At 43.4% G+C, this 27879-nt stretch overlaps 2 protein-coding genes across 3 annotated transcripts in view; one reads left to right on the forward strand and one right to left on the reverse strand.

The window, feature by feature from the left end:
• The window catches only part of INSYN2B (inhibitory synaptic factor family member 2B), a 118422-nt gene extending 93955 nt beyond the window's left edge, over positions 1–24467 (reverse strand). The window contains exon 1 of one of the 2 annotated variants that reach the window (XM_017849425.1): positions 24001–24467. The gene's annotated coding sequence lies outside the window, so the exon portion shown is untranslated. The remainder of the gene's footprint in view (positions 1–24000) is intronic. The other variant, XM_017849426.1, reaches the window with a different exon arrangement.
• The window catches only part of DOCK2 (dedicator of cytokinesis 2), a 443859-nt gene that overhangs the window by 316974 nt on the left and 99006 nt on the right, over positions 1–27879 (forward strand). Inside the window, exon 28 of the mRNA XM_017849424.1 lies at positions 26803–26901. Coding sequence (XP_017704913.1) covers positions 26803–26901 — 99 coding nt within the window. The remainder of the gene's footprint in view (positions 1–26802; positions 26902–27879) is intronic.

Raw genomic sequence — 27879 nt, forward strand, 5'->3', positions numbered from 1 at the left:
CTTGATGGTCTCTAAGATTCATCCTGGTTGAGCAAGTGCTAAGCTGCATGGCACAAATTTCAGATGCTCCTTTCAGTGTGTCCAAGAAGAAAATTCTCAGATACAGTTGGAGTGCCTGGGAGCAGCTAGAAAAAATTAGGGAAATGATGCCAAGATTTAGCCACAAGTGATTACTACTAACGTAAGAGGCTGCTCCTGATCTCATGGGGGTCTTAAATTCTTTCCTCCAGTCCCTCTCTCTTGGGTTGTATTGGAAAGATTACTGAAGTGACCTTAAGCACAACAGGTTGGATTCAGGTTATATTTAAGGAGGGACTTCCAAACAAATGCTTTTAAAGGCACAAGCTTGCAAGTGAACAGAGAGAAAGGCATCATCTACTTTTTAGAAGCCTTAAGATGCTGGGCACAGGTATATTTTGCATTCCTGAAAAGTTATGTGCTAAGAAAATACATTGACTCAATCCTGCTTAAAATGCACTGGAGTGTTCACTATTTAAACTCACGGGGATGCCCTTAAATTCACCTGTTTATAAATACAAGCTTTGTTCAACGAGGTTTTTAAAGTGAAGTTTCCCTATCTGGATCTCTCTCATAAAAAGTTCAAATGTAATCTTTCTCAGAGGCAGAGAAATAAATTGAATTCATTCTCAAGGTTCCTTTTAGACCTGTGGGTCCAGGAATGCATCAAATATAAGGAAAATGTGTATGATGTTTCTGTATTGGCCAACATGCCTGGTTTCTGTCCCTGGAGGACCTGCAGAGCCAGCACTGCCTTCCTTGAGTATATCTCAATCATGAACACCAGGCAAAACCACAGGAGCAATACCATTATTCTGGAGAGTTTATTCTGGGGCCTACTAGATGCTGAGTAGAATTTGGAATCCGATTTGACTTCCATTTACTCTGCACCTTGTACTTTGCAGTTATAAGACTGTCAGTGCCATGAGGGCAGGGACTGTGTGTGATTTGCTTCTCACTGCCTGGCATGGAATGAGGGCACTCAATAAATAATGGTGAATGAATGAATGAATTAAAATGGACACATCAATTCTAGTTGCCTTTCTGGCCTTTAGCCAGGTACTTAACTGCTCTGAGCCCCAGTTTCTGCATCCATAGCATGGTGATAGTAAGAGTTCCTACTTTGTAGGATTGTCATCAGGATTCAATGAGACAAAATAGACAAAGTGCTTAGCGCATTGTTTAGAACATAATAGGCACTCAACCAATGTTAGCTTAGTACTACTTTTTCTGTGTAAGACTATGTTGTCCTTTCCACAGCCCTGTAAGGAGAAGTATGCTATCCCCACTGAACAGATGAGAAAACTGAGGCTCAGAGGTGTCAGGTGACTGCCTGAGGTCACAGGTGGGACTGGGACTTCTTGGTCTGTCCTCTTTCTACTGCTAAACAGTCTGGTGAAACCACATAAGGACTCATTCCTGGTAATGGGACACTAAAGGCAATGTACAAGGAAGTCTCAGGAATATATGGAAACCCTTCTGAGTTTTCCAGCCCCCAGAGTACCTTGGCTCTGTGGAGTGAAGTCCTTTGATTGTCTCAGGTTCCTGATTTGTTCATGACCCTGTTAGCCCAAAAGCTGGTAGAACGCCATGTGGTGCTACTGTTCTTTGTCTCCCTGACTCTCCCTTGCTCCCCACCTGCATTGCCTTAGGCATTTATTATTTCCTTAAACATGCCTATTTGCAGAGACACACTGAGCTAAGCAGCAAAAGTGAAGGTTTCCAGTGGGAAGTCCACTGCGAGGGAGTAAGCCGTCAGGAGAGGGCCTACCAGCTCACCTTGACCAAGATGCTCATATGCTGTGCTTTTGAAAACGCAAGCAGTGCAAGAACATTTAAAATTCACCCAGTGGATACGTTCCCTGTGTGGAACCAAGCAGACATGAGTGCAAGTGTGAAACATGATGTCCACCTGCACAGAGAAGGACAAAACACAGTCTTTGTCAACTTGATTGTCTCTCCTGTGGTGAGAAATGAGGGCCTGGCTAAATGGAACACAGAGAATCTGGAAACTTTGTTTTGCAAAAAAAAAAAAGGCACCTACCCCATTTACACTTTACTGCACTGTTAATAAGGAGCTTATGAATCTATTAGATATGGTCTTTGCCTTCCTTCTCCATTCTAAGCTTGGGTTTCTGGGGACAGTGAAAAGCCCCAAAGGTGGGAAAAGCAAGAGGAGGGCAAACAAAAAGTCTGCAAACTCCATCATCCGAATAACAGGGCTGATGGTTTAGAACATTCTGCGTGAAAAGCTGGTGTGCATATGTAAATTACAGCTTTCCATACACAGAAAAGGCAGCTGTTACCATTAACCCAGCCCCCTTTCCCTCTTATTATTAAAATAGAGGACAAAGGGGGTGCTTTTTTTCCTGGGTTTCTTTTTTGGTGTAAATTTACAAAATGTGGTTTAAATATTGATTGTATAGGAACAATGTCACATTTTAAGATGCAATGTTAGGCATGGAACTCTCTTAAAGATTGTTAAGTAAGTATTAAGTCCAGGAAAAAAGCTGGTGTGCAGCAATGCCCAGCAATAAAGGGCATTCAGGCAGGAGGGGCTGTCATTCATCAGCTACCCAGTCACCCTCATAATTGGTTCAGGACAAAGGGGTCTCACCTTTTCATGCTTCTCTGTTTTGCCAAAAATACTTAAGAGAGTCAGGGGAAAGCCTAGTACACTTTGTGTCTCTCAAAGACAATGTGTTTTATCAGCATTAGCAGCAACTCATGGTTGGTTAAGGAATGAGGCAGGTTCCTAGAATCCAAATCAAACAGCTTCCATTAGTAAATTACTAACTTAACAAGTATTTAAGCCTAGGACTGGGCAGAAACAACATTTGAAAATGTAGGTAGCATTGCAGAATATTCTGATGAGTAGAAATCATGTATAAAAAGCACAAACTGGCTGGGCACGGTGGCTCATGCCTGTAATCCCAGCACTTTGGGAGGCTGAGGTGGGCGGATCATGAGGTCAGGAGATTGAGACTATCCTGGCTAACACGGTGAAACCCCGTCTGTACTAAAAATATGAAAAAATTAGCCAAGCGTGGTGGTGCACGCCTGTAGTCCCAGCTACTCAGGAGGCTGAGGCAGGAGAATCACTTGAACCCAAGATGGTGCCCCTGCACTCCAGCCTGGGCAGCAGAGAGAGACTCCGTCTCAAAAAAAAAAAAAAAAAAAAAAAAGCACAAACTGTTCCCAACAACTTTAGGGGAATCAGAAGATCATTCTGCAGAAGTAGAACACGTTTGATGGCTTGATGTTACTAGAAAGAAGTTTATGGTTCAACATAAGGAAGAACTTTCTAGCAATTTTAATAGTCCACAGGGTGAGGGAATTTCTGATTAGATAGAGATCTCTCTCTCTTTGGAATCTTGCAAGCAGCGGTCACTGTATCTTTTATTGGGAATGCTTCACAGAGGATCGTGCATAAGGGTAAGTGTTGGACTAAAGGACCTTAGAGAGTCCGTCCAGTTCTGGGGTCCCCGACTGTATGTTACTTGGCCTTGACTGGATATTTTACTAACAGGTGCCATCCTAGTTATTCTACATCCTTAGAGTCATTGTAGATCTAGAAAGATCTAGAAGTGGTTCTGTGGAGACCAGGTAGAATGCTCAGAGGGCAAAATAGGAAATACAACTATAGGATGGAAAAGAGGTTTGGCCAGGAAAAGAGGAAACAGAAGCACTTTAGAGAGCTGAGCCTGCAATATTAGGAAGGAGTGCAGGCAGCTTGTTTGGTTTCTGTTGAGGTTCAGATAAGAGTAAATAGGTTAAATGAAATTTAACCAATGTAAAGCTAGATCATCAGAGGCAGAGTGTCAGATCTCAGGCTATCAATCCCTCAAAGAATTGCCTTTATTGAAGGTGGATAAGGGAATGGTCAGGTTGAGGAGCATTTTATGCTTTTGTGAAACTGATTAGGGCAAGGTCTACCCTGCCTCTCTAAGTTCTTTCATAAGGACCCATGATAAATTTCTACCAGTGTATAGTGCCAGACGAGAAAATAATGTGGTTCCTATAGAAAGCTATGTGTGCCTTCCATGTCAAAAGATAAAAACTGTATACATGGGTATCTTTTTTTTCTTAGTGTTAGAGAATTCAGAGACAGATCCTTGGGTATTTACATCTGTTCAGTTATGGTGCCTGAAAGGTGCTATTTCTGATTCTTGTAGCAGATGAACTCATTTCAGGCCAATTGATAATGTTAATATGTCTTGTTTTTCAGCCTGCCATTCATCTCATATCTTTTGGGAAGTGAGTAGGCTCAAATCTCATATACTCAAGGTGAAATGGAATAAAAAGGAAAATTATTGATTGGAAAGAAACATGGGGTTCTAGGATAGGTTTTCAAGGTGGATTGGAGGATTTCTATCACTTAAAATGACCAATAATGGAGGGCCAGTCATTTGACTCCACATTCTTGGCCATCATTAGTCACCTGTACTGGTGTTGTGCATATTCGGGCCTCTGTGTTGTTGTTCCCTCCTCCCACAATCCATGGTTTTACTTTCCATGGTTTGTTACTTGCAGTCAATTGTGGTCCAAAAATATAAAATGGAAAATCCACAGATAAATAATTCATAAGTTTTAAATTGTGTGCTATTCTGAGTCATGTGATGAAATCCTACTGTCTTCACCTAGGATGTGAATCCTCCCTTTGTCCAGTATATTCACTGTACAGGAATGCATATATAGGAAAAAATCATAGTATATATAGGGTTCAGTATAGACTATGAACTGAATATATATACTAGGGTTCATAGTATATATAGGTTCACCATTCATGGATTTGGGCATCCACTGGGAGTCTTGGAACATATCCCTGAGGACTAAGAAAGATGACTGTAGCTATCATGATAAACACCCCAGTATATTACATGAGTGAGTGATGGCAGTGACACACTGTTTATGTCAACCTGTTGCCCATTTGCAACCTCATGCATGTAGGGAGATCAGTCATATGTTCTACAATTGTCATTGGCCATAGATGAGGGGACATAAATGGGTAGCCCCCCAAGGGCCATTAATGGATCGTCATCATTTCTGATGTTTCCACACCTAGGATAAAGGCTGTCAGAGTTCTGGTATCTGTGAAGGTTTGTGGAATTAAATTAAGATGAATGGAATATAATTGAAGTGACTTGAACTGCACTGAACAGAATTAAATTGAATTGCCTAGTCTTGCCTTGCATCAGGGGAATGTATTACCTTTGCTAGCTAATCAACTCTAACAACAGAGCAAGAATAAGTATAGCATGCTGAGCATAATGGTTGAAATTTAAACATGTGTTCATTTTAAAACTATTGACTGTGCACCTTTTAAATTCAGGCACTGCGTTGGATGCTGGGAAAACATGGTGAACGAAGCAGACATTTCTCTGCCTCGAGGAGCTCCACCTAGGAAAGGAGACAAGCACTAAACAAGTCTTGCATAAATAAATATCTAATTAAAATTGTGACAAGTGCTAAGAAGGAAAAGTATAAAGCTGTATAAGAAGAATAGAAGCCAGGCCAGGTGCAGTGGCTCATGCCTGTAATCCCAGCACTTTGGGAGGCCGAGGTGGGTGGATTACTTGAAGTTAGGAGTTCAAGACCAGCCTGGCCAATATGATAAAACTCCTTTTCTACTAAAAATACAAAAAATTAGCCAGGTGTGGTAGCAGATGCCTGTAATCCCAGCTCCTCAGGAGGCTGAGGCAGGAGAATCACTTGAACCCAGGAGGCAGAGGTTGCAGTGAGCTGAGATTGCACCACTGCACTCCAGCCTGGGTGACAAAGTGAGACTCTGTCTCAAAAAAAAAAAAAGAAGAAGAAGAATAGAGGCCAGAACTTACTAGAACAAACCAATTTGTCCAACTTGGAGAAAGTCAGTGTGTCTGAGCAGAGTGGTGGCTGATGAACCTGAGCTAAAGGCTTCACGCTTTATTGTGGCTGAGTAGAGATGTGAGTAATAGGACTCGGTTTTTAAAAAGCCTACTCTGGTTGCTCCCTGGAGGGGTGAGAGCAAGACTGGAAACAGAGGACAGTTAGGAGGCTATTGCTATAGTGTAAGGGAGACATGATGGTGGACTGACCTGAGGTGGAGAGAAAAGGAGAGAATCTGGCCATATGTTATAGATGCAGTCAGAAAGAACTTGATCAAGAGTTGGATGTGGCCAGAGAAAGTGGTAAAGATGTCAAAGGTTTCCATAGAGGCAACTGGAAAGTGGGGGAGGATGGAGGTTCCATTTCCCAAGAGAAGGAAGAGAACTAGATTTGGGGTGAGCAAAGACGTGAAGATGAATTCCAACTGAGCATCTTGAGTTTGAGATGCCTGCAAACATTCACCTGGAGCTGTCAGACAGATAGCTGTGTCTGTCACTCCCTCTGCAAATATGTGCTGAAAGCCTAATCTGTGTCAGGCTCCATGGTGGGTTAGACAAAGAGGTGAGACAAGACTCCTGACCTCTCGGAACTTATTGTCTTGCTTGAAATGACGTATTAGAAAATATGGTAATAAAAAGCAGGGAATGATAATGCTTAGAGAGAAAGAGAAGGAAACAGGGCCTCCCATAGGAGTTGGAAGGGGAAGAAAGCACTTTCTGCTGAGATGGCAAGTGTCAAGGTAGACATCAAAATAAGGAGAAAGGGTATCGAGGCCAGACTGGTGATGAGGAAGAATTATCCTTGCCCAGAACAGAGAAAGCCTTAGCTCCCCTGTTCTTGCCTGGCTATATTCTGCAAATATCCCTAGGCCAGGTGCAGGGTGGGATGTGGAAGGGTAAGGGTGGACGCTCTAGCTGGGCTAAGGCTAAGTGTGGAAGAATTGACATTTTGATGCTTAAATGGGGCTTTGGGGCTATCTTTACAGTTACAGCTCCCATCCCTGAAATAGCTACCGGGTTCCCCTGGAATATGTGTATCAGGAAACAACACCTTCCACCCCTCTGCTCTGTGTTCATAAGGTGCTGTCACCAAAAGAGAGTCTGGGAGGGCCTGAGGATGCTCTTCACAATGGTGCCTGTTTAAAATGGTCCAGGTGGGCTGGGTATCAGTTTATGTCCATGAACGGATGAGATAGATGATGACAGGTCTCTATTTTCTCTAAATAAAATTAAATCTAACCCACAGCAGCCCTAACCTGACTTGGCTGGCATTCACAGGAACTCAATCTCAGCCTTCAGTTACGCCTCCATCCCTCTCTGCTCCCTCCCCATCCAGAGAGTCATACAAAAGTCCCTGGGGACCTATGCTTAGCAGTGCATTCATGGTGACTCCTCTGGCCCTAGGCCCATTGTGGTCACTGCTGATATTCTCATTGTACAATTGTGCATGTCCCTTAGAGCTGGAGGCTTTGCTGGTTTGGTAGTGCTGGGCCCAGCAGCCAACCATCATCGGGGCACTTACACAGCCATTCCCCTCCAGGACATGCCAAAGCAGGAGTTACTGATCTTTGCTACCCAGAATCTTAACCCATCCCCTCACCCAGTCTTGGGAGTCTCTTTTCACCCTTTCTTTGCCTCAGTTTCTGCTTCTTCCTCCCTACCAGCAACATTTGTTCCTCTTCCTTCCCCCTAGCATCATTCACTCACTAGAGATGCTCTCTAAGGCCCTGGCTCTTACCCTTGAGTACCCAGCAGAGTCCCTGGGAAGGCTGGTTAAACATAGACCACTGGGTCTGCCCCTAGATTGTTTAATTCAGTGGGTGTGGGGTGGAGCCTGAGGATGTGCATTTCAAGCAAGTTTTCAGATGCTGCTGCTGCTGCTGCTCCAGGGCCCGCACAAAGAGAACTACTGCTCTAACGGGAAGGAACAAAGGCCTACCCCCATGGAAGTGGCAGGATTAGGGGAGGGAGAAGGGGGAGGAGAATTCCAGAAAGGTTGAGGTACAAATAAATATTTCCACCAACTTCCCTGCCATCCACCACCTCCTATTGAATGATGAAATTCTACTGACCAAAACATGATTCAGGAGCAGATTTGGGGGAACTCATCTGTGTGCAGAGGGAGACCCGGGGGAATTACATTTTGCGCTTTATCCCTGGTGACCACAGGCCTTTTCTTAGCCTGGAGTTCAGGACTTCTGGTCTGGGACTCCCAAATTCTGGCCCACATCAGGCCGTTTCCAGAAAGTTGCTCTGCTCCCATCCCCAAGCTCAGACTATACATTTCTTTTCTGTTGCCTGGGCCTGTCATTGAGAAGACTGGCATCATCTATAGAATGTATTTGCAAGTAAAATGTTCAAGCAGCAGGAGAGAGGCCTGGGAGGGGGCAGCTAGACGCAGTGAACTATGTCAGACAAGTGGCCCATGGGAGCTGGCGGCCCTCTGGCCAGCTCCTCTGCTGGAATAGAAACCCAACATCTCTGCCTGCAGGGCTTCCTTTTGCACTTTTCTCAGTGCCCAGAGACAAGGGCTGCCCTTGAAGGGACCATGGTCCAAGTTGGTAAGCCAAAAGTCAGCCCTGCCGCCTCATCTCCCAGCAGCAGTACTACCAGGTGATCAGGCTGGAGCTGCCCTGTCTTCAAATTTTATTGGTGCCATGTACTAACTGAGTCAAGTTTCAGATGAACTGCTTCTCCCCTCAGAGCCAAAGTGCCCTCATTTGTAAAAGATGGCTAATAATGGCATCTGCTTCCCAATGTTGCTTGGAGGGTTCGAAGGGGAACTGCATGGAAATTGCTTAGCTAGTATGTGGCACATAGCACATGTGCAAATAAAGGTGAGTCTCCGTTGCTCATGACTATTACTCTGTTCTGGATATTGGCATTCATATCTCAGTTTTCCTCATGGACCATGAGCTCCTAAACAGAAGGAGCCAGGTCTGATTCCCTTTTGAATCCATTCAATCACCAAGCATCTGTTGAAGCCCGACTGTGTGCCACTTCCTGTGCTAGGAGCCCATCATCCATTGCTATACATAGTATGTAAGTGTTACTTGATGGTTAATGAGTGAAAGGGGATGATTGCAGAGAATGCTTACAAAAGATACATTTTATTGAATTCCTACTGTGTGCTAAGGTAGGGCTCCTTAAATTTCCGTGGGCCTAATATCCACTTGCAGATCTTAGAATCACATTCTGATTCTTCAGCTGTGGGCTGGGACTTGCAATTCTTCATTTCTAAGAAGCTCCCAGGTGATGCTAATGCTTCTGGTCTACAGGCCATACTTTGAGTAGCAAGATAGACACTCCTGTGCATTATGTCACTTATTGCTTGCAAAACCTTATGGGATGAGCTTAGAAATGAGAGTTTATAGAGATTAAATAGCTTGCTTAAGATCACACAGCTGGCTAGTGTTGGAGTCAGGTCAGCATGCCTCATTTTTGTCTATTGAGCTCACTCACCCTTAAGAGCAGTGGTTCCCAATGTTTGCCACATATTAAGATCACCCAGGGAGAATTAAACATCCCGATGTTGGGAGAGCTGGGTGGCAGGTAATTCTAATGTGCAGCAGAGTTTAGGAATCATGGCCTCAGAGTCCAACCTCATCCAAGGTACAAGAAAGGAAAGGAGAAGAATTTTGACATCTCTCTAATTTCAGGTGCCAATTACAGACTTTCAGAATTTGGAGGTCTAGGCCTCTTTATGATGTTACAGATGAGGAAACTGAGGCCTACAGAGGTTAAAATATTCACCCAAAATCACTTAACTCATTGATGGCAAAGTTAGGACTCGAACTCAGGCGTCTGGGCTCTCACCTTTGACGCGGTTCCTGTGCTGGAGGAGAAATGCAGGAGCAGAGTATCCATTGGAAAGCCATCTGCATGCTCCTCCACCAGCTGGGAACTTGGAGGCTCAAAGGAGACCTAGGTTTCCCTAAGATGAACCAAGGAAACATCCACTACCCTCAGAAGAGCAGGAGGGTTTCCTTTGCAACATTCTGCCAATCTTGAAATGGCAGTGTGCAACAGAACATACTTTGAAGTTGTAAGGCCTTTAAAATTCCAAGATGAAATATATAATCCCATTATGGTAGAAGCATAATTGGTGGCTTGATTTAGTGTAATAAGGATTTATTGTTTTAATCATAACATAATGTACATTGGTTGGTTGCTTCATAACAAAGATATAATGGGCTACAAATGTGTACAATAAGATTTTGGGTGGGGGGGTCAAGGGAATGGCATGACTCAGAGTTTAAGAGCCCCAAATGTTAGCTGTGCCTGTGTAGCTTTACCATATAACCCATTGACAACTTAGCCCTATGATGTGCTGGTATGCTTAAGTGTAACCATTTATTGAGCACTTATTCTATGAGCAGAATGGTATTATCCACTTAAGGAATGTAATCACATTTAATCTATATAAGATCCCCATGAAGTCAGCATTACTTACAGAGGCCTGCACAGCAGTAATTGGAGGAGCTGGGATGCAAATTCAGCTGTGAGTGAATTCAAATCACCACACTCGGCATAGGAGCTGGCTCCATAACCTCATTTTACAGGTGAGGATGAGACAGGAAAAGCAATCCTGCCACACAGGGACAGCAAGTGGCAGCACAGAGCTGAGACTGTGGTCTCCTTACTCTGGGATGAGTGTTGTTTCTTACTACATCCATGGAAAATGAGACCAGAAAGATTGGCCGGGACTCCATGAACTGTTGCCCTTCCTACTCAGGCTCCAGCCATCATGCAATGAGGAGGTTACTTTCCATACAGACCAGACTTTGGTCTAATGTTTTTGAGGAACCTATTCAATTAAAGAGAGCCCTTCATCAATCCATCTCCTATCAAACCAGACTTAAATTAACACATGCTACATAGATAACTACAGTCTGTGTCCCACTGATTCTTCCATCTGAGATCATATTATATATCCATTCATTGAGCAAGTAATGGTGCAGTACCTCCTATGTGCCAGCACTGTGCCAGGTGCTGGGGATAAAGAGATAAGGAGAAAGTAGGACACTGAGCCAGTCTCTGCCTTCCTGGTCTTGAAGTAGACAGAGATAGATAAAGTGAGTTCTGGAAAACTGCAATCAGTGCCATGAAAGTGATATGCACAGGGACATGAGAGCTCAGAGGAGGGCCCTGACCCCAGCTAGGGGTGGAGAGAATACCAGAAACCTTTCCAGATGAAGTGATTTCAAATACGGGACCTGAAGTTCAATAGAGGTGACTATGTCAATTGTTTAAAAGGTAGGTAGATATGTGTGTTGGCTCAGATGCTGAACAAGGCTTCTGGTAAAGGCAACAGCATGTGGTCAGGCTGTCAGGGGTGATCAGAATATGATCTAGATGTGCAGGTTGGAGGGGAATTAGTAGAAGTTCTGTGTGGCCAGATGGCAAAGTTTAAAGGGAAGAGTAGGAAGAGTGGAAGAAATGAGGCTGAAAGGGAAGAAGGACCACGTCATGCAGGGAACTGACCACCATGCTAAGAGGTTTAAATTTTGACTCTATGAGTAAGTGGGATCTATTTAAGTAAGACTGAGACTTAGTCTCTTTTCCATTATAGAGAGATCACACTCTGACTGCAACAGAGAGAACTGATTAGAGGGACCAGAGTAGGAAGCAGGACTGCATTTAGGAGGCTACTGCAATAATCCAGGTACTGATGATGGTGGCATCAATCAGTGCAGTAAGAGTGCAGGGAGAGAAATGAACAAACTCAAGACAAATTTCTTTTTCTTTTTCAAGACAAATATCTAAATCCCCAGGGCTTGGTGATTTATTGAATGTGGGAGGAGCGAGAGAAAGGGTGGAACAAAGGACTATGGGGGGATTACTGTCCTGGTCAAAGTGGCTGGTTCTGAAAAGGAACACAGGGGGAGGAGGAAGAAAGGTCTGAGAGGGGCAGAATCATGTTGACACATTAATATGAGCTGCCCATGAGGTAGAAATGTCCAGGAGGAAGTTGGATGCTGGATGTATAAGTCTGAAGCTTCAGGGATTCTCTCCTATCAGAAAAGACCCCAAAGCTGACAACACTTTGTAATCTCATGAGAAATGGCCAAAAGAATGACAGCTTGACCCCAATCATAGACTGGTTGTTTCAGCTTTTAACATGGCTCAGGGCACTCAGCTAAGCTTCAGTGGCCCTGTGGGCACAGGACAGCCGAGAAGACCTTTGTCCTTTAAAATCACAGCAAATGAGGCAGTCCTCTTAACCTCTTTGATGGGAGTCCAGCCACTCCCCTCCTTGGGATATTTTTACTGAGTGCTTTCTATGTGTCAGGCATTGAGGATCAGGACTGGGAAGAAGGTTCCTGCCCTTGAGTATGTCCAGGGCCGGTGGGGGCAGACATATGAGCATATGGTTAAGATACCACATTACAGGTGAAAGAAACGTGTGGGGGTCAATGTTCAGTGGGCCCAAGTGCTCTTCGACTTCGGTGTGGTAAATATTGCCATGGAGTTGGTGCAGATACTTGTGGGATGGTTTTCGTTTTTCATTTTGATGAATGATGTGCAAAGCTCACAACTGCAGAGAGACTGAGACTTCAACTTAAGCTTCAAAATCTTCACATTTTTCAATGTTATCACAATTTTGACTCTCTCCAGTTATTAGGAAGGGCACTCCCCAGGTCAACTCACTTGATACTGTGTTAATGGTGATGAGCAAAATAAAAGAGGGCGAATTGAGTGTGATTAGAACACAGAGATGGACTGCCCTGTTCTACCTGTACCAGGTAGAATAGAGAAGGCTTCCCGGGGGAATAAATGGCACTTGTGTGGGTCTTTAAAAATGAATTATGCACTTTAGGAGGCCAAGGCAGGAGAATCACTTGAGTCCAGGAGTTTGAGACTACCCCGAATAACATGACGAGACCATGTCTCTACAAAAAAAAATTTAAAAATAGCCTGTTGTGGTGGCATGTGCCTGTGGTCCCAGCTTCTCTGGAGGCTAAGGTGAGAGGATTGCTTGAGCCCAGCAAGTCAAGCCTACAGTGAGCCATGATCTTGCCACTGCACTTACCCTAGGTATCAGAGTGAGACTCTGTTTCAAAAAAGAAAAAATGGCCAGGGGTGGTGGCTCAAGCCTGTAATCCCAGCACTTTGGGAGTCTGAAGCAGGTAGATCACCTGAGGTCAGGAGCTCAAGAACAGCTTGGCCAACATGGTGAAACACTGTCTCCACTAAAAATACAAAAATTAGCTGGGCCTGGTGTCAGGCGCTTGTAATCCCAGCTACCTGGGAGGCTGAGGCAGGAGATTCGCTTGAACTCAGGAGGTGGAGTTTGCAGCAAGTTGAGATCATGCCACTGCGCTCCAGCCTGGGTGACAGAGTGAGGCTCCATCTCAAAAAACAAATAAAAAAGGAAAAAATGAATTGGACTTCATTTGTGTCAGAGAGAGCATCCATGGCTTTTGCAAATGCCAAGTAGTGAAGAGAAATTGAGAGTAGCTGGTGTGTAGGAGAGTGGGGAGAATTCACAGAGTGGACAGCTTTGTGTGCCATTCTGTGGAGGCATTCCCCAGAGGGAAATGGCAGAGGCTGTAGGGAAGAGGTCACACATGCAGTGTCCACAGGGTCCAGGCAGAAAACAACAGTGAGAGAACTAGGTGGGGTGACCACCTGTCCTGGTTACCTAGGACTGAGGGGTTTCCCAGGAAAAGTCTCCCAGCAGACCAAGACGAGTTGATCACCCTAGAATGAGGGCAGGCCTTGCCTGCCTAGAAAGGGCCTGCTCTCTTCAGGGGGCAGCTCCTTGAAAATGTAGACTGGGATTGCTGGATCTTCCAAACGTCCAAGAGAAACTGAATATCCAAAATTTAATGCAAGTTCTTCTGGTTTTTAAACGTTGACAACAAACTCAAATGTTTTAAAAACATGATGCCGGCCAAACCAAGCATTTCTGTGGGCTGTGTGAGGCCTGCAGGCTGCCCTTTTGAGGATCTCTGGCTACAGTGATGTAAGTAAAGCTTCCCATGTCCCACCTTGTTCCTGCCCTGAGGCCAGTTAAAGGCATGTTCAGATGACTTTCATTATGCAGAGTGATTTCAGTGATCAATCATTTAGTTTTTAATTTGATGTTCTTAACCAGATTCGGATGCTGAGCACAGAATGTAATGGATCAAAGCGGCAATGAATAGTGGTAATAGGGACATGCATTCCATTTTTTTTTTTTTGAAAGATGAAATAATTGCTCAAGGGCTTGTTCTGTCCCAAACCTGGAAACCTATTTGGTCAGAAAAATAAGAATATATTTCTCAAATATCAGCCTTAAGGTTTGTTTATCCTGGGCATCTGGGCAGCCCCCTGACTGAAATAAAGCTGGGAAAGAATAATCACTTGTGCGTATCTTGGAAGGTCAGGGGACTGCTGTTTGAAGATTGTGGAGGGTAATAGAATTAACTCAACATTGTCTTCCTGTGACTGGGTTGTAATGTGACTATGGAGAAACCACCTAACTTCTCTGGTCCATGGTTTCCCCATGTGTGCTGCAGGGAGGCTGGCTTGCAGGATAGTTCCCAAGAAGCATCCTCCCCATCAACTCTTTAAGCTTCAACTTTGATTAGACTTTTGCTGGGATTTCTCTGGCCCTGCCAGGGTGAAAGAGTCAAGGGAGATTTTAAAGAAAAATTCAGTCCAGACAACTGTGACATCTTTTTTCTTTTCTAGATGGAATTAGTAGATATGGGGCTTTAATAAGTTGATCTGATATCTGGGCTCCACCAGGCCAGCTCTCTGAATGGCATTTTTCATTGTGTCACTTGATTTTTCTTTAATTAAGTGTGGATAAGACTATAGGTATGGGAGCTGGGTGCAGGAAGAAACCTTCAGAGGCAGGGGTTTTGCAGTCAGGGAGCCATCCTCTGCAAGAGAGGGGAGGGTGGGGCAGGTGGGGGAGGACCTGCATTCATGCCAAGCTGCAGTGTCACCTTTATTAATGATGACGGGGAGAGGGAGTCAGCAGGCAGCTAATGCGGACTGCAGAGGATGGTAATCGGGAGGTGTTGCTACCATTCCAAAGGACAGGGAAGTGGGACAAATGGGAATTTAAGAGGCGAGAGGTGAACAGAGGGAGAGAAAGGCAAAAAAAAAAAAAAAAAAAAATTGAGTATGATGTCATCTGGAAAATTGCAAACCAATGAATCAATGAAGTATCATTCCCAGAGCAGGGAGGAAGCTGCCAGAGAAGGAGCCAGCCTGCCGGGAGCTGGGACCTGACAGGAAGCACAAGCTGGGTTGGCTATGCAGTGCCCTAGCCAGGGGTCAGCCACAGCTGGCACGTGAGCCCTGGGAATGGACTTCCACTTTCTTCTGCCCCTTTCCTCCTAGAGCCTTTTTTTTTTTTTTTTTTTTTTTTTTCCCACGAAATACATCAGAAGAATGCTCTATCCAAAGGGGCTTTACAGGAGCTCGTTAATGTGAACCCTTGGAGTCAGCTTTTCAAACAGTTATCTCTGAGTTCAGCTTCATAGGATTTTTCTCATCATGGGGATCAGCTTCATAAAAGTCAGAGTGTGATGATTCTGCCAGTTTTTGCTGTTAACAGATGAAATAGTACTCCCTTTATAGAAATGAAGAGCAAGGACTTTGGGTAGCTTTCTTTAGTTCTCAAGAACTCATCAGCAGAGCTGCCCTGAAGGCAACACAGTAGGCAGGTGCCTGCATGGTATCCTATTACCTACAGATTGAGGATCAAAGCCCTTAGCCAGGCATTCAAGGCCCTTCCATAGTCTTCCCCTCCAAATATCTCTCATAGTCACCCATGAACTTCTGCTGTACCCAGGCACCTTGCTCATTTCCACCTCTGCCACTTTCCTCATCCTGTTCCAACATATAAATATGAGGCAGCAATTTCTCAATATATATACTACCACTTTCCTGCCCTTGCCCATGGCAGACATCACTAATCGATCACCACACTGTTTCCTGCTGAGCTAGGTCTTGGCCTTAGAATTATTTCCAACACAGCTCCCCAGACAGTCACTACCAATCAATTAAATTAATCAAATTATAAAATAAAATGTATTTTCTATTATTGATCTAAGATGTCCTTTCCCATTCTTAGCTCAATCTCTATCAATCTTGTAGTTTCTCAAATCCTACAGGCTCTGTGAAATTTTCAGTATTTCTACCTTCATAGATTGTTCCTGCTTATTAAAAGCCTAGTGCAAACCTTACCTATAGCATGCATTTTGTACTTATAATTTAGTATCATAATGTATCTTCCTCTTTATGGATCAGAGCTTCTCAACATGAGTGCTAGTGACATTTGGGGCTGGATCATTTTCTTTGTGGGGGCTATCCTATGCATTGTAGGATATTTTAGCAGCATCCTTAGCTTTTACCCAATAGATGTCAGTAGCAACCCTCTCCATCATTTTTGACAATGAAAAATATTTCAAGGCATTATTAAATGTCCTTTGAGGGCCAAAATTGCCCCAGTTGAGAGCCACTGTGAGATAGATGATAGATAGATAGATAGATAGATAGATAGATAGATAGATAGATAGATAGATGATAGGTGGATAAAATCTCCCCTGTTAGTCTGAGACCTTCAGGGTGTGGACCATGATCATACATGACATAGCTCCTTACACGCAATAAGTGTTAAATATGTATTTGATAACTGATTGATTAATTGGAAATGAGGACTGAGGAATTGACTAGGAAGCGGGAAAAATGTTTCCCACTGTGGACTAAGAATGACACCTTCAGTGTGTCCTTGCTGCAGTTAAGCACTGCGGAATTGAGCAATGCAGTTTGCAAAGGGGCCACCTCCATGCAACCACCCCGCTCCCCAATAAGCTGTTAGCAGATCCTAGTACCTGAGTGTGCTGTACTAGCAGATCTCTTACAGCAGAAACAACTAGAAGAGGGAGGAAGTGCTAAAAGAGGCCTGGATAATACGTTTGGCTTGAAGTTTAAAACATGATGTGAGAGACCTTCATTCCTCTTCACTCCTCAAGAAGGAAAATGAGGTAAACTGAAGAAATCCTTTTATCCACAAAGTACTCTTCCCTCCTGGAAGCTATCTGGCTTGGTCACCTGATGTTCTGTGAACATATTTATCTGCCAGCCCCCTCTACTCCCTTAAACAATAGAGGCTTTGTGAAGGGAGAAAAAGGGAAGAAACCATAAATCTTCACCCGCAATGCAGCTGCCCCCATTTCTGCAGGGGGGTTTAAATCATCCTTCACGAGTGAACCAGAAGCGAACTCTACACATCTCCGGTTGATCACAGACTGTTCCTGGTGAACCAGGAATGGAACTGAGACTGAGCATTGCAAGAAGTCTTTTGAACACCTATGTGTGCTAGGCTCTTTAAGGGACCATCTGCATGTGTCTTCTACCTTCATCCTCACTACAGTCCTAAAGAGCCAGAATGGTTATCCCCATTGACAACGAGAGAACAGGGTCTAAGAGGTAAAACAATTTGTCCAGAGTTCCAGAGCATGTCAAGAAGAGCTGGCATTGATCCCAGGACTTAGGATGTGTCCAGTGCCTGCCAGAAAAGCTACATCTATGAGAAACTAGATATATTTCCTAGTATGTGGTATTGGTACCTCATACAGAACCCTTCTTAGCCTTCAAATCCCAAGTACTGCAGAAAACAGAAGGGGCGTCCTCTGCCATTCAGAAGAGTCATTAAGAAGGCTGGTTCTGTCTATGTAACTGTGTAACTTTACCAATTGGTCTATCTGTGTATATCATCTAGCTAGCTTTATCCGTATGTGCATACATCCATCCATTCATTCATTCATTCATCTGTTCATTTATCCATCTGTCCATCCATCCAGCATCCATTCCTCCACTTCTAAATAGGCACAAGAGATGTCAATGATGTTTCCTAATATTCAAGGTTAATTCAGCAGGGGGAGAGGTGGTGAGGTGAACGATCGCACACTTTTCTTCATTGTCTTTTGAGGTATAGCTTAATTTTAATGATAATAAGATAATATGTTTGGAAAAATGATAGTCTCCTTTCTTTCTAAATTAAATGAAAGCATTCTGAAGTCGAGCTATATCTCCTCTCTGTTCCTTGGTTTCCTCATCTATAAAGTACAAATGGTATTACCAACATCTACTGAAAGTTTGGAGGATTACTTAAGATAAAGCATACACAGTGAGTGCTTGACGCATAGTAAGTACTCTGTAACTGTCGGCTATTATGATCATCCGTGTACTTTTTAACAGCGTCTAACATGTAAACATCTGACTAATACTACTCTTCTGATTTTTTTCTTCCCTTGTTATGACCCTATAAAAAGTCCTTTCAGATGGGAAACAGAGGCTTAACACAGTATCTAACACATATTTAGCCCTTGAAATGGTGATTATTATTACTGTTGTTTAGCCCACAATACCTCCTGTCCAAGACTTCACATCCTTTAGGGACACCTTTTCCCATAGAAGGTTGACCTTCGTGTCATTTTACCCTGGATGTACATGTTTGCAGGAAAGAGTGGGAGTTGCTTAGGATCCTTATCCAGAGGTCTACACCCTAGCAATGCTCCTGGTTTTGATTTTTCTCAGGGAGGTGTGAACTGAGGAATGTACCATATTTTCCTGCACAGCCTTTCCTGAGATGTTCAGTGTTAGGCACAGAAGCCCCATCATTGTTGTAACATGGGGAATAAATCCTTGTTTCTGAACCTGTTCTTTTTGCGTCATATTTCTGACCCCCTCCCCCAACACACACACACACATTTCCATGGAGAGAGTTAGAAATAGGATAATTATGTTCTGTTCCATTAAAAACTGGAGTATCCTGAATGATAACCCCTCTCCTGGCAAGCAGGCTTCTCAGGTAGGCCCCCAGACTTGAATGGCTTTAACCAGAGACTGGGAGCCTCCAGAATTAGGCTTCTCTTCATTCAACTCTGCATGACAGGGAGATGAACCCACTGGACTTGAAGACAAATGGAATCAATGTAAAACTAAAGTCCATGCCCACACCTGCCGAAGGAGGGCCAGATTCAGCTAGAAAATAATCATTTAGCAAGAAATGCTTGCTGAAGAGTGACAACCATCAGGAATGAGGAAGAGTCAACATTTACAACATAATTTGTGCCTTTCACAAACTCCTGACCCTGGGAACAACTCCAGTCTAGTGCCTTGGAGATGGGCTGGTGTGGAAAGACATGGAAACCGCTTCTCTAAAGAGGAGAGCTTTCCAACACACAACAGCCAGAGCAAGCTTCTCAAAGTCCAAATCAATGGCTTCTCTTTGTACTTACAAGAAAACCCCAATTCTTGCACTGACCTCCAAGGGCCCATGGGATTAGACTGCTGCCTGTCTCTCTGACCTCATCATTTACGGAGCCTTCCCTCAGTCATACCTTTCCACCACACTGAACTTCTTTCAGCTCCTCCGACACTCCAAGCACATCCCACTTCAGGGCCTTTGCATCTACTGTTTTGCCAGATTTTTGCATGACCTGTTTTCATCATTCAGGTTTCTACTCAAATGTCAACTCTTAAAGAGGCCACTACAATCCATTCTATTGAAAATAGGGCAAATATTCCATCTCCATGCTATTGCTTTGTAATATTTCATTAGTAGCACATATCACTATCTAAAATGATCTTACATATATATATTTCCTTGTTTAAAGTGTGTTCCCTCTGTTCCTAGCTCTTCCCAACTGGGATGTGAGCTTCTTAAGAACAAAACCTTTGGTAGCCTTCTCAGCTGTATCCCCAGTATCTAGAACCATGCCTGGCACATAGTAGGTGCTGAAGAAATATTTGTTGAATTAAGGAATGTGTGAAAGAATTATCTCACTCTGGCTCACTAGAATACAATTTAAGATAGGGTGTGTTCAGAGGTAGAACAAAACTTCTTTCATTTCTGGCCTCTCCTAAGGCAAAGGTAGTCAACACAGGACCCTAACTTTTCAGAGTTTATGGAGGAGGTGGTCCCTGTAACATTATTTTAGAGATGGGAAATTCTATAATAAATTCAATCTCCCATCTAACAAATATTTATTGAACCCATGCAATATGCAAATTCAACTCTAGCTTCTGACAAAGAACAATGAATAAATGGACACAAATCTCTGCCCATGAGATTGCTGACATGGAAGGCATGGCAAGCTTTTAAGAGAACACAGGGCTTACAATCGGAAAGGCCTAAGTTTTAGGCCCTATGTCACCATATACTAAAAGTCTGCATAAGCAAGCTACCTGACCTCCAGGCATCTAACTTTCCTCCTCTATAAAATGGGCATAAAGCTGACCTCATGAGATTATTGAGAAGATTCAGTAATTGCTGTGCCCCTGGCACCTAGCACTTGGTGGTCGCTATTGAGATGATGAATGTAGGGCTCTGGGCAAAAGGAATGAATGAATGGAATTTTTTTCCTTCCACTTCCCCTTGTGATTAAACATCTCATCATATACTTTAGAAGTTTTCAAGTGATCTCAAAAAGAAAGAAAGGAAGAAGATTTAAAGTGATTTCACACCACAGAGCCACAAGCACAGGCTCCAACCAGGATCAGAAGGTGTTAGTTTCAAATGAAGAGTGTAATGAATTCAGGCTCCTCCTCGAGCCTTGATTCAAAGCGGCCTGTGCTTCTGGCCCCTCGTCTGTGCTTGAGAGCTGATCTGTCATTAATGCCCACAGCGTCAGGCAGGGGTGCACTTGGCTGACTCTGCTGGAGTTGCCATGTTGTACAGATGGAACATGTCAGGGCACACCCAGCGTATGCAACATCCAAGTGGCATCTTTCTGTTTTCCTGTGATGTTATGCCTTTGTCATGTAGCAGTCCACACGAACCTTGTGGATCAAGAAGCTTCTTAGGAAAGAAGGTGATTTCGTTTATTCTATTGCACAGCAGGATGCCCTGAGTAACCAAAGAGTGTCACTGCACGCAAAGACAGACAGACACCTTCTTAAAGCCGAACAACTGGGAAACTAAGTTTTCGATGAAGACAGTTATTTTTCATGCTTCTGAACAATTTGGACACTGTTGTCACTTTTCCTACCTGCCAACAACTGTTCCTGAATAAAAGAACTCTCCCGGCATGCTTTGTTCCAAGAGGTACACACTGGACTTACTGAACAGCGGCATGTTGTTAACCAAAAGCATGTTCAGCGGCAGAGGCTCTTTCTTAGCTGTTCATCCCAAGCTGTGATTGGGAGTGCTTGATGTGTCCATGGCTAGTCATGGGTAGGCGGAGTCATCATTTCCTCTGTCCAGGTCAGGAATTTCAATGAGCTAATCTGCATAGCTTCTCTGGACTTGAGTCAGCAACAAGACAATACTAATAATAGCTGCTATTATCGAGGGCTTTCCGTACTCTAAGTCCTTTACACAAATTAATTGAATCCTCACCAAAACCATGTGAAGTAAGGAATATTTTTATCTCCTTTTATAGATGAGGCAACTGAGGCATAAGACCCTGCTTGAGGTCACAAAACTAGTAAGAGATAGAGCTGAGATTTGAACTCAGGCTTATCTGGCTCCTAAGTCCCCACTCTCATGCTTGTATCCTGGCAGAACCAGATGTAAGCCCTTTAGAGTACTGCCTTATCTGTCCTGCTCATTGCTCCACCCCTCGCACCTAGCACAGAGCCCAGAATGCAAGGACAGACCACACACCTTAGTTTTCTCAGAGAGTGCTCCCAATTACAATTCTGAACTGCCTGATAAAGCTCTAAAATGAATGGGTTTTAGAATCCCTGTTTTTCCTGACACCAAAGCCTCCCACTTCCAGTCCTGGACCCACCACACAGACAGCACCAATTTCATCCAAGAATAAAATCTGTTACATAACCAGATGGCAGACATGGGGGTGAATACAGAAGCAACCTGTGAGTGCATTCGGCCACTCCTAGTCTCCAAAGGACAGCTCCTAGAAAGAACTTTTCATCTCTCTCTGAGCCTCCGTCGGCATGCAAACTTTCCTTCATCTCCTCTCGTTGGTGCTTTCTATATTTTATTTTATTTTGGTCGTGCGCATTATTTGAAGTTACTATAGCAACGTGTCACCAGCTGGTATCACATAGTAATGTTGGCATTTAGGTAGCAAGCTTCCGAAGTTGGCTGTTTCTCTCCCTCTGCGATCTCATCACTCCTACTAATCTTAGGTGAGTGGGGGATGCATGGGCAGCACCCATGTCCCTCGCCCCTATTTTGTTTGTTTCCCAAGACAGGGCAAACTGGTAGCCTTTCCCTCAGTTCCGTTGGCACTGCAGGGGTCCTGGCTGTGTGTGTGTATGTGTAGGTGTGTTTGCATTAGAGGTTGTTAAATAGATATGTTTAAGTTGAATGTTGTACACTAAAATTATTGGCATTATCAGTATAATGACGACGATGATGATGATGATGTCTTTTTTAATGCAAAAGAATGGAATGATTTGGGAAGAGCTAATCTCCTGATCGCAATCACCTAGTATCCCAGCTAATTAATTCTGGTCACACAATATTGGGTTTCTATTTTTTTCCCTCACCGTCACACAGTGAACAGACCCTCACTCTTTTCCTTTGGAGCTTCCAAGTGTGCAAGACCTCCCTATGTCCCGATGGGCTGAATTAATTGAGAGGATTGATTGTCTTGGATCACTGAAGAGGGTTCTGTACAGCAAATAAGCCCTGCCACTTAAGGTGTTAAGTAGCCCCTCATCAGCCAAGTGCCTGTGATGATTGCACTTATTTTTACACATTTGACCTAGTTTCAAACTGTGTCTCTTCATGCTGTGATTCATTAGCCATGTTTTAAACCATCCCAATTGGGGCGAGGTGACACTGCCTGGGTTGTGCCAGAGTCTCAGATACAATTTCTCTCTGGAATTTAATATGCAAGTCTCCCTGGAATTCTGTTTTAAGAAGCAATTTCCCATCCTGGCATGCTGCTTGGGTATGGATGAGTGGCTGCCTCATTCCTAGGTAGTAAATATGTCGATTACAGAATTTCTGCCAGGGATGAAAAGAGGGGGATTCTTGCTAGCCTGGAGACTACAAGGGATCCCTCCACCCCTCTGTCCCCCATGTAGTATTCAGGCTTTTCCAGGTTTCTGACAGGGCTGGGAGTTCGAGCTCCTACACTATAAAGTTTGAACAATGACACTATTAGGGCTATCTAAGTTGCTAGGGCAAATGCAGTCTGATCAACATCCCCTCACCCCCTATTCCTATGTCTTCTTCTAAAAATTTAAGACATGGTGGATATGGAAGTAAGGTCTCAAACTTTTACAGAGGGGCAGGACACAAATGCCATTTTTGAGGAAACTACTGAAAAAGAGACACACGTCAGAGAAGCAAAATGTTATTCCATGATTCTGTCACTGTGTGACAAAAGAGGTGGTTATTAAAATCCAAATGACAGAAAGGAGACTTTTCTGAATACGAAGCTGCTGCCAGTGTCTCACTCAGTTTCAGGTTATCAATCAGTCACATCGGTGTGATTTCCCACAGATCTGATACCAAAGTGGGCTAGACACCATAGCAGAAAGAAAAGATGCTTCTAGTTGGAAGTAAAACACTGTCACTTTTCATTAACAGCCAAATGCAGGTAACTTGTCCAAACTTCAGTCACATTGCACTACAAATCGTACTGAAAGGCATGCAACCGGGTTTTTCTACGTGGTAGTGAGAACTAAGAAATTAACAAGCTGGTAAAAGTAATTTTGATTGATCAGTGAACTACAACACACCGACCAACTCCTAATAAAAAGATAATGGTTTCTTTCATAAAATAGCCACTCTCTCTAGATGGGGACTAGAATCCCCCTCCCTTTTTATCTTTTAAAATGAAGAATGGAAGTTTCTCTAAACAAGGCTTAAGACAATGCATCCTTTTCGAGTCAATTCCAGGCAACTTGAGAGCCAAGGTTTGTTTTTCTTTGCTTTTTTCCCCTTTCCAATTCAAATCAAGCCATTGGAAATAACGAGCATTCCATGTCTATGCATTTGAGGAGCCTGCAGTTCTGACAGTGGTGTATTTTCCGCTACATACCACCACGCACATACACACAAGCTCCCAGTCTCACTGTTCATTCAAGTCAAAGCTTTACAAGTAAACTATTGTCCAAGAGACGATCGCATTTTCTCTTAGAGGATCATCGATCATAAAAAATAAAACCTACCCACATCTCTTACCTTGAAGCAGTGGAATTACCTGCAAAGGATGGTCCCCCTTTCTTGCACAATGAGCCAGGCTTTGACCAGCAGCAAAATTACTCCAAAACAAGGAATAATAAGTCCTTTATATTGTAATTTTCACTGTTGATATGCAAGAAGTGTAGTGGGTCTGCTCACGTAGGAATAAATAAAAAGCCGAACAAACTGCTCGGCAGCTACCATGTGAAAAGAAAAGACCTCTAGTGGCCACAGGCTGAATTCTTTAAGGAAGGGAGAGGAGAGATGGAGGCAGCAGCGGAAACACACGCTCCTGTGTGTGTATAGACACACACACACACACCTATGCAGGCACACACACATGCACATACACACACTCCTACACCCCTCAAATGCTAAGGTTTCTCCTTTCTTGCATTTGGCCTGGCTGGAGGTAGAAACGAGAATAATGATTATTTCTTGATTTAAGTGGGAGCTGGTTAAATTAGTGACGGCGGTGTTCTGTCTAGTTTGAAAGGGATAATTTCACACACTCAGTACCACCCCCTGGGGGCCTGAGCAGGAAAACAAATTTGACTCTGGCTCTTCAAGGAGGTGCCACTCAGTGTAGAGGCTACAAGTTCCCATTAAGAAAGCATCATCAGCCATTGTCCCTGAGAGTTTCAGCTTTGTGATCTCCTCCGTATTTGCATGTTTTCTAGTCATTTATGGTGTGTGGGTGTGGTGGTCACTTGGCAGGGAGAGCCAGCTTCCTGGGCTTGTAACCTTTGCAGTCATGACCGGCACCTTGCTTAGAAGGGCTCCATGGCTGTTTCAAAACTGAATAATTTTAAACAAGGGCTTTGCATTTTTTACTTTGTTCTGAGACCTACTAATTATATAGCTTTTCCTGCTGACAAGGAAAGCAGGCTATCCCTAACTTCTCAATTGGAAAGAACCTAGAAACAAATGAAAATCCGTATCATGGGAGCTACTTTTGGGAGTGTAAGCTTACAAAACAGTTTTCCAAAAGGCTTCCTGTTTCTCACCACTGGAACGAAATTGTAAACCTGGGAGGAAATATATACACATGTATATATACATACAGGCATACCTCGTTTTATTATGCTTCACAGATACCTGTTTTTTATAAATTGAAGGTTTGTGGCAGCCCTGCATTGAGCAAGTCTCTTGGCACCATTTTTCCAACAGCCTGTGCTCACTTCATATCTCTGCATCACAGTTTGGAAATCCAAGCAATATTTCAGATTTTTTTCATTATTATTATACCTGTTATGGTGATCTGTGACAGTGACCTTTAATGTTACTATTACAATTATTTTAGGGCACCATAAACAAACTTCATGAAGGCAAACTTCACTGTTCTTTTTTTAAGAAACTGCCACAGCCACTCCAGTCTTCAGCAACCACCACCCTGATCAGTCAGCATCCATCAGCATCAAGCCCAGACCCTCCCCCAGCAAAATGATTCCTATTTACTGAAGGTTCGGATGATCATTAGAGTTTTTTTAGATCATTTAGTTTTTTAAATTAAGGTTTATGTTCTCAAATTAAAATTTATGTTTTTTTAAACATAATGCTATTGCATACTTAATAGACTACAATACAGTGTTAACATAACTTTTATATACACTGAGAAGCCAAAACATTCATGTGACTGGCTTGATTGTGATATTCACTTTATTGTGGTGGTCTGGAACCAAACACATAATATCTTCAAGATATGCCTGTATATATTTCATATTTGTTATTTTATTAACAAAAGAAGAACTTTTTTTTTTTTTTTTTTTTTTATAAAAAAGGCAGCAGTTTATGGTAAAAAATGCCTTTATTTTTTTCGTTCAAACATAATATTTCCAGCCAGGCCATCTTCCACAAGCCCGTGCTTGGCCGGACCACAGTGGAACTTCATTTGGCCAAGATGGCAGCCCCAGTGGAAACTTGCAAGAGACAGTCAAGAATGACTTCTCACCCCTGGTGGATTTGTGGCTAGTGCTTTGTTTACTAGGTTCCGGAATAGATCTCCCTGAATGCTGCTTGCAGACACTGAAAACTCACCCTGATATGGACTGATAAAATCTGGGAAAGAGGAAGCAGAAAAGGCTATGCTGATGTCTTCTGGTGCGTGAAAGGGTGTGGTTCCTCCTCTGCTCCCAGGGTCTCCTCTCTGTGTCCCTGCTTTGGTTGCCCTCTTGTTTGCATCTTTCTGGTACTTAGCTGGCTTTGCAAATTGAGGGTCTTACTTTTTTTCTCTCATGAATTAATCTTTCTTTCCTGACTAGATCATTAACTCACAAAGAGCAAGGGCCATCTCTTCTCATTTCCTTCATCCCTCTCAGCCCTTACCAACTGGCAGGTCCCAGGAGGTGCTGGGTTGCCACTGACTGATTCCTGGTGATCCAACTACGGATTCCTCTGCAGAGAACTTTAGTGCATTTCAAGGTGCTAAAGGAGCCATCTGATTGGTTTGATACTCCTCTAGAGGTAGATTCAGATGAATTATTGTCCCATTTAACAGATGAGACAATTGGGACTTACACATGTAAAATTATTTGTCATAAAATGAAACTGTCTCCATGATTTTGATATAGGCTGAATTTCCTGACACAAGTACAGTGCTCTTTCCCCAGTGTGCGAACATCAGGAGAGGTAATGGATCAGGTGTTATGTTTATGTTTGGCACTCCTATTACAGTCCCAGGCACATAATAGTACTCGGTAAATACTTTTTTGATGAATGAGCCATAAGGAGACATTTTCTCACAGGGAAGTTTTCCGTGGTCCTCTCTCAACTATTTGTGGTATTTTTCTTCATTTCTTGCAGAGTCACTTTGTGGCATGTATGACAGCCATCTTAAACCAGATGGGTGACCAGCACTACTCCTTCTACATTGAGACCTTCCAGACCAGCTCTGAACTTGTGGTGAGTCTGTAGGATGCTGGGGGCGAGGAAGAACTCTTTCATCTCTGGAACATGCCTTCTGTCCCTGTCAGAGAGACCTGAATGTCTACCATATAATCTAGATATGACTTAACCAATATGTATTGATGAATCACAGACATTTCAGGGTTTAAGAGCATGAGTGTTAGAGTCATACAGTCTTAGGTTTGCATCTAGGATTTGTCACTTGCTAGCTCTGTGACCATGGGCAGGTGAATCTCTTTTATTTGTAAAGTGGGAATAATATAATTTATGTCGTAGGGCTAAGAAGGGGTTGCATGAGAAGACAATAGCTCTCATGTAGTAAGTGCTCAGTAAAATATAGCTCTTATTAAAATCACAAATGCCTAGAGGAAGTTGGCCTCTGGGCCCCCTTCTTCTAGCCTCTCAGGAGGCATTTGCTGCAAGACCATCTGCCGGTGGCCTGTGGCTTCTATCTCTGAAGCTGATGACTTCATTAACATAGAGCCCAGCCCAGGCTATTCCTGCCCCAAGGGTGGAGCAGAGCACCCTTTGCCCTCAGTGTGGCCACCTTTCTCACTGTCTTGTCGCTACCAGGTTCAGGAGTCCCACTGCTTGAGGTCACTGTCAACTCTCCCTAGAGAGACCAGGGCATCAAAATTGGATCAACCTCAGAGAGAGGCTCATAAAAAAAAAAAAAAAAAGGAATCATTAGAAAGTTAATGCCCTACCCCTTCATCCATTCAGTAGTGAGATGTTCTCTCCATTGGAGCAAGATTGGCAAGAAATGGAACCTTTCCCTCAACCTCCAATTTCCCTATAGCTTAAGACATGGAAATAGAAAACTGGACTCCTAATTTTGATCCTCTATGGAAGGAAAGGTCTCTGGGGGAAGAAGGTAAGAAATGGGATTCTTATTGATTGAACATACACATTTTCTTACATAACCCTCACAAAAGTATGACATGGGAATTAGGAGTCATATTTCACAAGTCTACA

Source organism: Rhinopithecus bieti, unplaced genomic scaffold (assembly GCF_001698545.2).
Source record: "Rhinopithecus bieti isolate Rb0 unplaced genomic scaffold, ASM169854v2 scaffold_30732, whole genome shotgun sequence".
NCBI classification, from domain to species: domain Eukaryota; kingdom Metazoa; phylum Chordata; class Mammalia; order Primates; family Cercopithecidae; genus Rhinopithecus; species Rhinopithecus bieti.